The 12485-nt window shown below is 43.5% G+C and overlaps 1 protein-coding gene across 9 annotated transcripts in view; it reads right to left on the bottom strand.

The window, feature by feature from the left end:
* RAB11FIP3 (RAB11 family interacting protein 3) overlaps positions 1–12485 on the bottom strand; it is an 88379-nt gene that overhangs the window by 29688 nt on the left and 46206 nt on the right. Inside the window, exon 1 of one of the 9 annotated variants that reach the window (XM_088150996.1) lies at positions 7476–7596. The exons of 4 other annotated variants lie outside the window; for them this stretch is intronic. Coding sequence is in view for 2 of the 5 variants with exons in the window: in XM_088150993.1 (XP_088007119.1) it covers positions 6193–6312 (120 nt within the window). In the remaining 3 variants the exon portion in view is untranslated. 4 more of the 9 variants (XM_088150995.1, XM_088150997.1, XM_088150994.1 and 1 more) reach the window with 4 other exon arrangements.

Here is a 12485-nt window from a genome sequence, read left to right as displayed (position 1 = left end):
AACCTGCAAATCTTCATAACTGCACCATTTAGAGATCCACCGTGGAAATCAGGCATATTAAATTTAAAAAATATAAAAACGTGTGTCTTTTCTCCAAGAGCTGTGAGTCTCAAGATGCCTCTGAAAAGGTATTAGAAACAGCAGCATGTGTAAATTCCAATGGCTTCCTGTTAAAAAGCAATTTAGAGGGACCAGGGGTTTTTCTTCGGGGACTGATGGGCAAACAGTTGGAAAACAGTCATGGAACTTTGCTTTTGTACATGATAACTGCGATGAGATTATTGTATGCACAAAGATGGAAAGATTCAGCATTACCCACCGTGGAGGAACGGTTGGTGAAGATGCTGGAACTCGCTGAGATGGCTAAATTGACTTCTTTGATCAGAGAAAAGACAATATCTACGTTTATTGCTGACTGGAAACCCCTTACAGACTTTTTGCGTGAAACAGACAAAAATGAACTTATGATTTATGGTTTTGGTGACTAGACAGGATAGATTATAGAAAGAAGAGAGTTATGCTGTAACTACAGAGTAAGCAGTAAATTGATAATTGCACTTGTAACTGCTGTAAAGAAGATCGGGAGCGACTTCTTTGTATCTTCTTTCTTTTTCTATTTTTCTTTTCCTTTTTTTCCTCTCTTGCACGTCTAGCTTTCTCTTTGATTTCTTTCCTCTTCTTTTCTTTTTCCCACTTTTTATTCATTTTATCCGTTTTTCACTTCTTTCTAAAAAACGTTGAATCAAATTATTTAAAAAAAAAAGCCATTTGGAGGCATTTCTTCCCAATACGGTAGAAACAACCTCAGGAGGAGACCCTTCTATTCCATTGTGCTCCAGTAGGAACAACAAAACTTGGCAAATGACTTTTGAAGGACAAACCAGATCAAACATCCTTATCAAATGCAGAGGAATGCTGCTTTAAAAATAAAGCAGAAAAGATTACTTGAAGGTTAGCAAGACATACACCACTCACTTTGGAGCCAATGTTTACCAATTTGAAGTCACATGCTAAACCAGTGTTTCTTAACCTTGGCCACTTTAAGATGTGTGGACTTCAATTCCCAGAATTCCCCAGCCAGCCAGCTGGCTGGGGAATTCTGGGAGTTGAAGTCCACACATCTTAAAGTGGCCAAGGTTGAGAAACACTGTGCTAAACAGTCAATGTGGCCCACACACTGGGGGGTGGAATCCAGTAAGTGACAGATACCAGTTTAGATTTTCATTTTTCATAGGGATTTCTAGCAACTGATTCTGAAATCCGCTATAGAGGTACAGAACAGGATCAGAACCCCATTGACAGATTCCAGTAACTTGTAAAACCCCAATGCATCTGTCTGCTGAAGCATAATCCCTAAAAGTTAGTTCAACCATCAAAGCTCTTAAAAAAAAAAAACAGTCTCAAGATTTCAGGGCATCTCTAAGAGAAAAGAGTTTTCATCACAACAGAGAAGTTATGGAGAATCTGTTTAACATGTATTTGGTCCTTTTTCTCTACCCTAAAATACCCCAAATGGCTTTGTTGGATCATCCCTTAGTCCACAGGCTGGCAGGCAACTGAAATTTCACCAAGGGTGGGTGCTTAGAGAACCAAAATTGTACCAAGTGGGTCCAAGGAGGACACTGAACCAGCAGGCAAGCTTGGAGGAAAATGTCCACATTTGCAGAAATATATAGAACATTATAGAGCGAACTGTGAATGGAAAACTACGTATCTGCAGATGGTTTTATGGATCTGTGGGAAACATGGCATGGAACATTCTTTTTTTCCCCCCAAGTTATATAAGATGTGAATAATACATTATGGAATACAGATAATAGCTGAGTACAGTGGTATTTCCACAACAAAAAATAGAAATTGTTAACACGATGATCTAGATAAATTAAACCTTTAAAGAAGAAAAAAAGTTTATGTCAATGTTAAATATGATTTCTAAAATATTAATGAACATAAGGTTGCTTATATTGTACTATTCATGCTAAGTATGGCATTGATGGAATGCAGTATAGGTAGTCCTCACTTAACGTACACTTGTTCAGCAACCATTCAAAGTTATAACGGCACTGAACAAGGGGGACTTACAACGGGTCCTTGTAGTTGCAGCTGTCGCATCGTCCCTGCAGTCACATGATCATGGTTTGGGTGCCCGGTAACCGGCTTGCAATTACGAAAGTGGCAGTGTCCCACCGTCACGTGAACACCATTTGTGACCTTCCTTGCCGGCTTCCCACAAACAAAATCAATGGAAAAGCTGGCAGCAGGTCACAAATGGTGACCATGTGACAGCAGTTGGGACTACTGGAACTGCTGTCGGTAGTTGATGTGGCCACATGACGTTGCGCCTTACAACCACATCGCTTAGTGATGGAGTTCCCGGCCCCAGTTACTGTTGGTAAGTGAGGTCTACCTGTATTCTGCAAGGGGACCCGGCTGGCTGGCTCACTGGCATTCTACAGCCAAGGATTCCACATACCCGTGTTTTGCTGTCATTTCTACACTGCATTCTGGCAGATCGATGCTTTGTTAAAAGGCTGGTTTTGGTTTCTCTGAGAGTTGCAAAGGAAGACAGGAAGGAAGAGGTTTCTTCCTGGCTGTTAGAACAAACCCTTCCAGCATGCTCATGAAAAAAAGTGGGTCAAACAGAAGATGACACCATGAACCCTAAGCAAACCCAGCTCCCTGCGATAGGCTTCTCTGAGCATTCAACTCTCAATGCCATCTGAGACGGCGATATGCAGAGCTTCAGAGCAATGCCCAACTTGGCACTGTTGAAATAGATGCTCTGGGCCCAACCTGTGTGTTGGCCACTGCTTGTCTTTAAAAGGACCTTTTCTGTGTTGCTTTGGCCCCATTCCAAGATGCAATGCAGAAGGCTTGCCATAAAGTCAACCAGCCAAAAACAAACACTGCTTGGAAAAAGAACTGGGGCCTAAGATTGGATCGGCTCCCTCAATGGGGCAGCCAAACCACATTGTGACATTTTCAGGCAGGGCAGGAGCATGAAGATGGTCTCCAGCAGTGGGTGTTCAGCAGTCTCATGTTTCAGATCCTGGAGGCAGCAATTCGCCACATGGCTAAGAACTACTGACCACCTTCTCTGTGAACTGGTTTCGAACGGTGTTTTTCAAACTTGGTCACTTGAAGATGCGTAGACTTCAACTCCCAGAATTCCCCAGCCAGCATGCTGGGAATTCACGTCCACACTTCAGTTGAAGTCCAAAGAATTTTGGGAGCTGAAGTCCACACATCTTAAGAAGTTGCCAAGTTTGAAAAACACCGGTTTAGAAGACCATATCATTCCATTAGCTTTACTGAAATTTTGCAGGCTACTTTTATTAGGATTGTGGCAGCACCTGGGAGATCCTGGTTGGGTTCAGAAGCTAAGCAGAACCAGGTTTGATGTCTACTTGGATGGGAGACAGCAAGAAAATCCCCACCTATAGGCTAGACCAGTGTTTCTCAACCTTGGCCACTTGAAGATGTGTGGACTTCAACTCCCAGAATTCCCCAGCCAACCATGCTGGCTGGGGAATTCTGGGAGTTGAAGTCCATACATCTTCAAGTGGCCAAGGTTGAGAAACACTGGTCTAGACTAAGAAATCAAAACACAACTGAGAAAAAGTCAAGAGCAAAGCACTTCTGAACTGTTGCTGGAAAAACTCACTCCATGGATGTGTCCAGGAAGTCACCTAGAGTTGAAAGACTGCTTCTTCCTTTTCCAGCAGATTAAACTTCATGCCTGGAGGAAGAGGAGGACTCACCTCCCTCCCTTAGATATCCACTAAGCAAAATCAGAGTTCTAAGGACTGCTGGAGAGGGGGTTAAACTGTTGCCTAGCTAGCTAACCCACCTTTGCCCCGGAGCTCCATTTACAACTCCAGGAAAGCCAGCTGGTTTCCAGAGCAGCTGCTTCGCGGCCTTTACAGGTTCCTCTGCAGAGGAAGTTTTTGTATTAACATGCTCCTGACTCAACACATTTTGGCCTCTCTGATAAACCCTTTATACCAGCAACTGCGGGATTGTTCAACAAATGCCTGGGCTTAAAACGAGGGGAAGGGAGAGAAGCAGGATGTGGAGAGTCCCATTCTGGCTTCCCGGCCGTCTAGTTATAAAAGAAATAATCCCAACAAGAAAAAGGAAATTGGTTCCGATGTTTACGCCTATAGCTTTGCATTCTTTGGCACACCAGTTTTCAACCGTTCTTCTCTAATCTGAGAAAAGAGCCGGGTTGCAATGAAAACCCAAGAAGAGCATTTCTATGCTTGCAAGCATTCTGGCGTTCCCTTTATTGTTTATACAGTATTTTATTAAAGGGCGTATCATGAAATATACCTCCTAGCGAGAGGGGCAGCAACCACATTTGAAATATAATTAAATAAATAAATTTAAAGATGCGACATTTTAAGGACTCGCCGCCTGTGTCACTGATACCGCTGGTGGAAAATCCCATTCTAGCAAATGCACTGAAGTCACTTTTGGGGGGAAAAAAAGTCCGATCCCATTTCTAACGTGCATTTGCCCATGGAGGTGATGGTGTAAACGTGCACACTTGTCATTAGGAAGCTGCCGTGACAGGGAGAAAAAGGCTAAGCCGCGGCCACCCCTGGTCCTGCATTGTGAACATTTTTCCCTTGATTAAGCATTTTGAAGAAAGACCAAAAAGACACACCGGCCAGAAGAGAGGCCAAAAAGGAAAAATAAAGCACAAAGGGATCAACTGGGAATTTACAAACGTCATAGAATTCCTGTAGGTTACCATGTTCGATATCTCGCCCATTAGCTTTAAAAAGCGGAGTATACGATATCGTTTGACAAAGCACAAGTCATTGTTCAAACCCAAGGGGATCTCAACTGCAATCCTTAGTGCAGAATAAATCACAACGCGGGATTAAGCGTTATGGCCATCTGAACTCAATGTCTACTTTTTATAGGATGTTCCGGCTTGCAGCAATATACCCTGATCTTCCATGAAGCAGAACCGTATTTGATCGACGGTGACCCACCAGACACGCACATATGGTTGTCGGTTTCTCTCTATTTCCTTCTATATTCCCTTCCACTGAGCCCTGAAATTCATGGGGCAGAGATCATCCTCCTCCTTTGTGGGGTGGGGGGGGTGGGGGAATGCCTTCTACGAGCAACTGGGAGCTCTGGATCCGGGGGGATGAAAAGGGCTACTGTCCTGCTTTTCCACAGGGTGAGAAAAAAAGAACAGAGAAGAACCTCCTTAAATCTCAGGAAGCACTTTTGAAATTAAAATACAATCCAGCCGGGTTGAGGATTAGCCATCTCTCCACTCAACCCCTACTGACCCGAGAAGGGGCAGAGATCTGATAACCTTCCAACCTAAAGGGTCTGCGCCTCACTAGCTGGTGAGCTAATCTTAAATACAGATTAGCCAACCTGGGGTCCTACTACCCTGGCCTTGGGGTTAGGGTTAGGGTTTGTAATCCCCTGGCCTTGGGGATGATGGGGTTTGTAATCCTACCCGGTTGGCAGGCTCAAGGCTAGTCTGGAGGAAAATCAAGCAGCCGCCACCTGTCTCTTTGAATGGCTCATCAGCGCTCTGCATTTATTCTGCTTTTATTGACCACATCTATCGTCGGCAGCATTTTATGGAAGTCACCCAAACTGAATCTCTGCAGAGAAGCGTACAGTTTAAGCCCAGCGGGTCATTTTGGTGCCTCTTGTACAGAATACAGGAGCTCTAAGAACATCTCTAGGTCTAGTTCCTTCAGGATGGGAACGTAGGTTCCAGGACCAGCATCTGCTCCAATTCCCTGCACGCCTTCCAAAGGGCCCCCCAACTCAACCCTTCCCCCTCCTGCCCTTGCTGCCATCCCAAAGCAGATGCAAATATTCACAGAGGGACCCCCCTCCTCTCTCCAATGTTAAGGCCTTGGTCCTCTGGAAGAGCAGCCTGAGTAACCTCATAAATGCTCTCTTTGACCCATCCCCTCAGTAACCCAGTGCTAAACAAATCCAACTTTTAGTTCCTTATGCAATTGTGGGATGCTGTGAGGTTCTCAGCTCTTCCTATCTGCTGCAACATGAACGACGACACAGATTAAGACACCAAGCAAGATGAGCCCTGGGGCCATGTTTTAGGCTAAATTTTAATGGGGTCTGGTTTGGGCTTCTATTCTGCTGTACCCCTGAAGTTCTCAGGAACCAAGAAGAGTCAAAAGATACCTTACTATAACCTGTGCAGAAATCCAACGGTGGCCAGTTATTCCAACAAGCAATGGTCCTGTGCGAAGCACGAATCTCACCAGAATGTGCACAATCTGAAAAGCAACTTAGACCACTCATCCTTGGAATAAAAGCATTGAGTCATGTAATGACTCAACAAGCTGATTTTATTTAGCTAAATCCAAGACTGTATCAGGAAGAAATTACATACTTTGCTCCCTCTACTCCTTCAGTTCCTCTCAAGGGGTGTATCTTCACCTAGCCAATGGCTCTAAAGACATGCAAACGTGCACACACACATACACACACTTTTAACATCTGATAAGCTTTGAACGCTCAGTGGTACAAGAGAAAAAAACCTGATGAAGTCTGCAACTTGCTCAATAAATGCAAAGATTTCTCTGTCCAGCAAGAACAGCTGGCAACATTTCAATTTTTAAAAGCCCAGATACCAAAAATTGCACGCAGCAGAATACAAGCTATCTGGGTCCCCCCACTCCCAGGGATATTCAGGCAACGTTCTTCTGATGTCAAGGAGAATATTCCTTCCTATGACTCTTACAGATTAGCCCATCCAAAGCTACTATGAAGTGGAGTTCTCACAACACACTGAACTTGATCACTGAATTAATCCATTTGGGAGCATGCACAACAGCTCAGCTACCCCCTAAACCCTAACCAAGCTTCACACTCACCAAGCTTAGCATGTTGTACACAGGTAGCACCGACTCCTTCACTAACCTGGTTCAGCAAGTCACATAAACCCGGTCGAAAGTGCTGATTTCCAACTCTTGTCTGGCCCTGCATATTTTACCCACACACATGTCCACGTAGCAGGGTGCTTTTCCTGAACTCAACAGGATCCACGGTGCGTTAATTCCCCAGCTATTTTAAACCAATGATTTACCTTGACTGTGTGTGCCAAACTCGCATTTCCCACCGAACCTGTTTCTCCGTTGAACGGAGAGTCAACCCTTCTTTCTTCTCCTTTCCCCACACCAGCTCCGTATAACCAGGAACACAAGCCGTAACGAGGAAATCCATTTTAAAGTTACAACTTGCTGCATAAGCAGGTTCAAGGAAACAACGCTCTAGCTGATTTCCTACCTTGCTCCAAGCAGGAGGGGCAGTCTCGCAAGCAAGTCGCCAGCTCAGACTGAGCTTCTTCAAAGCCTATCTTCACTGGCCTCCCTACAGAGTTGCAATCTGGGCTGAACCAGGGACAATACAGCCCATCCTAGCAGACCTGATCAGCATTTTAAGTTCAGGAGTAACTGGTTTACCTGAAGGCAGAGTTTTTGCTGCAAATGCAAAAGTTTGTTTCTGGATCCACTTGAAGAGGGAACATGACCCAGCCTTCTGCTGAACGGAGGAGGAGGAGGAGAGGAGGAGGAGGAACATAAGCATCAAGAAGTCTGTAACTGGGCAATCATGAACAAACTAAGCTCAGGTCTTTAATAGAGTTGTTTTTGTTCTTGAATACCCAGATAGCTATGGAGGAACTGTTCTCTACCCCCACTTCCCCATTCCTCTGACATTTTACCTGAACAACTCGGTCCTTAAGATTAGAGGGAATTTTCTTCGCCCTTTGGGGCAGAAAAAGAGAAAGGGCAAATACAGGCATTGCTCATGAAACTTCTCCATTTCTAGGCATCCTGTGGGGAGCAATGTTTGGAAGAAAAGGGGGGGGGGACTAAAAAAGCAGTTGGCCATCACATCTGGTGGTGGGAAGTGGGAAGTCTTCTGAATATTGCTGGACTTACATGGTGGCAGTCCTTCTGCCCAGGTAGGCTGATCATATTTCAATCCATCCCTAGTTATTGTAGGCACTGGAATTCTTCCAGTATAGCTCTGGCCAGATTATCCAATGGGACTCCCACATCCCTGGGCCTAACAACTCTAGAGGGGTCTTAGGGTCTCCCATGCCTGATCTCAGGTTCAATATTGTTTGTCCAGAAGAAACCAACAATTGAGATTTAGGGGATACATACAATACTTCTCATAGCTCTGTACCTCTGTACCATGTACCTCTGTCATTATGTAGCTAAATCAGTAACTTATGGTCACTCACACACACAGATAATGGTTTTATGGGAAGGACATCATGACATAAAAGAACCAATGTCCAAGCTTCAGAGATAAAAAATGGAGGCCACCTCAGTCAATTGCACCTCAGCCAAACAGCACTAAAGCCCAGAATTTTTCTTAAGAAATGATTAGCAATGACAAGTTGTAGCACAGAGTGGCTCTCCACTCAGATCAGCCAAAGTTTATCATCCAAACCTTGCTAGATCAAGATTCGATATATTTGATCCTAAACCTCTTATAGGGACATGCAGTTTCCGCATGGAGCTCTACAATTTCAAGATCAACTAAGAGTCACTTTGTAGAATAGCCCAGATGTTAATTTTTGTGTAAGAAAATTCACATCTGATACCAGCTTCAATAAACCCACTTGCCAAGCTTACCATCACCATGCACTGGTGAACGTTAACAAGCAGTCTATCTACCTCTCAGCTCTGAAGATTGGTGGAGTCATCCAGTTCCACACCTATGCCAGACCCCACCCCAGATCTAAATTTGGAAGGAAGGCTGGTGACAATTTGGCACCAGGGGCCCATTTCTCTGGCAGCTGCCCTGAGCTAACAGTGATTCTTTCCAAGCACAATTCTAACAGAGTTCTCTTTAACAAGATTTATTGAGCAGGAAATGATGAGGTTACAAGAATTCCAGCAACTGAACCATTTCTTTTTAGAACCAATTTGTCCCTGTGTATATTACAGCAGAGACATTCCAATTTTTATTTTAACAGCTTTTCTATAATTTGGCAAGGAGGCAGATTTCTTAACTTTTAATGGAAAAGTTTGCATTTACATAAGTCTCCTAAATCTGTATCCATCTGGGAATCAACTTTTAAGTGTGGCAAAAACATTGTAACGGTAGCCACATTTTGCCAGGGGAGTTAATCATGCATCGTGGCGATGGCTGCCAATCACTGGATGGGTTCCCAGAGAACCTAGACTGCCATTTGCCAGGGATGTGCATTTTTGCACTGAGCAGAGAGTTGGTCTCCATGTTCTTAAGGTCCCTCCCACCTCTAGGTTTCCCCCCACTCCATACACAGACAACTCTGTTGCCTAGGGAAAGAGAAGCCAGCTAAACACTGCAGAGACCATATGACATCTTTTATGGATCCTTTTATTCTACCACACCTTCTAGGTGAGTCCACAAAAACTGCAGCATCCTTCAACAAACTCAATTCATTGAAACACAAGTGCCATAAAGATAGGCAGGTGCCCCTGAATTGGGCTGCTGAAGAAGAAGGATGGAAAAAGGGTTTACGATCAACCATTTAGGCAAGGCGTCAACACCAACCCAACAGTGAGCAAGACTAGCACATTATTCTCCTAAGGAATGGGGGGAGGGGGGGGACGAAGAAGAATTGGATATGTATAGTAAGATAAGCCTGCTAGAGACAATGTTCAACACTGTAGCTATGGGGGTGTCATTTTCAGCCCAAAGAACTCCACGAGACAATGCAAATACAGTTCTGTTGCGTTTATTAGCTTCCACTCCAAGACAGAATCTCCCCAGACTGAACCCAAGTTCCCAAGCCAGCCAGCCACAACACCGTGAATTCCTTAGGGAGGTGCCAGCCTCAATCTTCTTGAACTTCCCACGCTCCCGTTGGGGGCTAAGAACACGCTTATCTCCCTGAGCATGGCTTTCATAAGTCCATTCCATCATGGGGGGGACTTTGGGGGTTATAAAGGGTGGTTTGGGAGCAACCTGTGATCACGGGCTGCTTCAGTAGAAGACTGATTCTGTTGCAAGTCCTTCTGAATTTCATACACATCTCCTTTGAATAAGCTGTACCCACAGAAATGGACTTTGCATGCTCTTTTGAGAACTTTTATCCTGCTGAGCTGTTCCAAAGTCCTGAAACATCTTTGAAGAAAATCGAGTAAATATTAACTCTCAGCATGGCTACTCAGTAAACCCAAATGTCTTGCTGCAGTCATCCAGGCCCATTCTGTCCATCTTGCAGCAGAAGCTAGCCTGGTTCTTCCCTGGCGGCTTATGAATAAGGCCACCCGCCACTCACAGGCAGACTGCTCTTATAAATGGAGGTTCTTGTTTAGCTGCCATAGCTCACAGCTATTAACAGTAAGAGTAATATGGATTAAATGTTAATTACAATGCAGGATGTGCCTCTCTCTATTCCTGGCCAATGGTAGGCACACCTCTCTCACCAATACAATAAATCTAATAAAGAGTGGTGAAGATTAATCAGTTTCTTATCTCCTAAGTTTTCGAGGTCACAGTCCACCATCAGATTATGGACTATGTCTCCCAATTAGATCCTTTGCAACTGACAAAGTGGACTGTAATCCATAAACACCTCTGTGATTCCTAAAATAGATCCTTTTCAAGATGCTGCAAGATCCCTTGTTGTTTCTGTTCAAAAGATTATGATTGTCATTTCCCAGAAACTATTATAAATAAATCCAACCTCCCCTTAACATCTTCCATCCACTCAACTCTGTTGATGTCCTCCACTGTTTGTTTGTTTTTCAGACCTTGGTTCAGGCATTTCCAAAGATGAAACACGGATGACCTTATGGTTCTATTTCACACATTGGTGTTTGGATTGCTGTTGATTTTATTCCTCTTTCTACCTTTGCAGGTTTTCTGGATCATCACTGAGATCAATTACTTTGGAGAGTCGGCAGAGGGCAGCCTTGCCAGCTCAGGAAATCTGGATTTTTTTTTTAACTCTTCAGAAACCATTATTAGAGCAACCTCTTTATTAAATCAACCAGAAGGTCACAAAAGAGCGTGCAAGCTTTTGAGATGTGCAGAAATCTTTACCAAGCTAGTGGATCATGGGGATGGGCTAAAGGAAAGATATATGAAGTTCATTACCTAAGGACAACAGGACTATTCTAAACATGAAAAAAAGCACAGAAGACTCAGAGGCAGAAGATGCACCCAAAATGGCCAAGTTCCCTTTGCATTTTCCCCCTTTTTATTGCAATCTTGACCCATGGTATTGCTTCAATGCAGATTTCAATGCAGTCATTTTTATGTAAAACGGTTCAATATTATGAACATTCTATTATTTAGAAAGCTTGAAAATAAAGACAGAAAAGTAAACATTCTTTCAGTCTTAATTGCAGTTTAGGATATCAATATTACAGACGTAAGATGATTTGACTCTTCATCCAAAGTTAAGTATAACATCAAAAAGAACCACTGCAATTCATATCAAAGTATTCGTTATATAATCATATTTTGGTCTTAAACTGCTTAATATTAAGATCTCCACTGTATTTTTACTTTGTGTGTGTGTGTGTGTAGTGTATGCAGGCATGTCTATGTGTGTATATACAAATGTATTTACGTTAATGAAATGAAAAAATAGACAAACAGAGCAAATTTAACAAGAATTAAAATACCCCAAAAGTAGGGGGGGAAATAAAAAGGAAAATAAAAAAGGAGTATTGGATTTCTGACTCGCCCCTTCTTATGCATCTGCTAATTTGCACACTCAGGGCCCCTTAGAAGCCAGACTATGATTGTATTGACCATGATGTGTGATGTGTTGTAAATATGGGAACCATTCTTGCTTAAATTTAGTTAAACATCTATTGGGTAGGTATATTGTTAGTTGTGCCATCGCTGTGTATTCTCCAGAAGATGCTTCACCCAAAATGGCCAAGTTGCTTTTGCATTTGGATCCCTTACATATACTATGAATCACAATCTCTTCCAGTGCTGGATTGCTTAATGCAGTCTTTTTCAAACTTGGCAATTTTAAGTTGTGTGGGTGTCAACTCCCAGAATTCCCCAGCCAGCATGTTGGCCGGGGAATTTTGGAAGTTGAAGTTCACACCTCTCAAAGTTGCCAAGGTTGAGAAACAGTGGCGTAATGCAACCTTTTCCCATTCAACCTGTCGTTCCAAGTTGCCTCTCCCCTATCCCCAAAAGGGAAGAATGAGGAGAGGATGCATCATTTTTGGAGCAGTAATGGTGGGTCGTTGCTGTATTCAAGCTTCCGCTGGACAGAAGGGCCAACCCCGATGGGCCAGAATAGGCACATAGACCGTACGTTCCCGACTGTGGCTTACGCAAATAATTATTTCTCAAATATCTTCCCTCTGCCTCGCATACCAGAAAATCCCACCCCCAATTCACCAGCTAAATTGCTTCCCAGCCCTCTAATAATTTCATCTATTTCATCCTTACTGATGCCTCGTTTTCTTTGATGTTTCCTTTCCCAAAGGATGAGT

This window comes from Python bivittatus, unplaced genomic scaffold (genome assembly GCF_059951505.1).
Source record: "Python bivittatus isolate LINGU-HERP-01145 unplaced genomic scaffold, Pbiv_v1 ctg000640_np1212, whole genome shotgun sequence".
Taxonomy (NCBI): domain Eukaryota; kingdom Metazoa; phylum Chordata; class Lepidosauria; order Squamata; family Pythonidae; genus Python; species Python bivittatus.
This window is presented reverse-complemented; position numbering and strand designations above follow the sequence as displayed.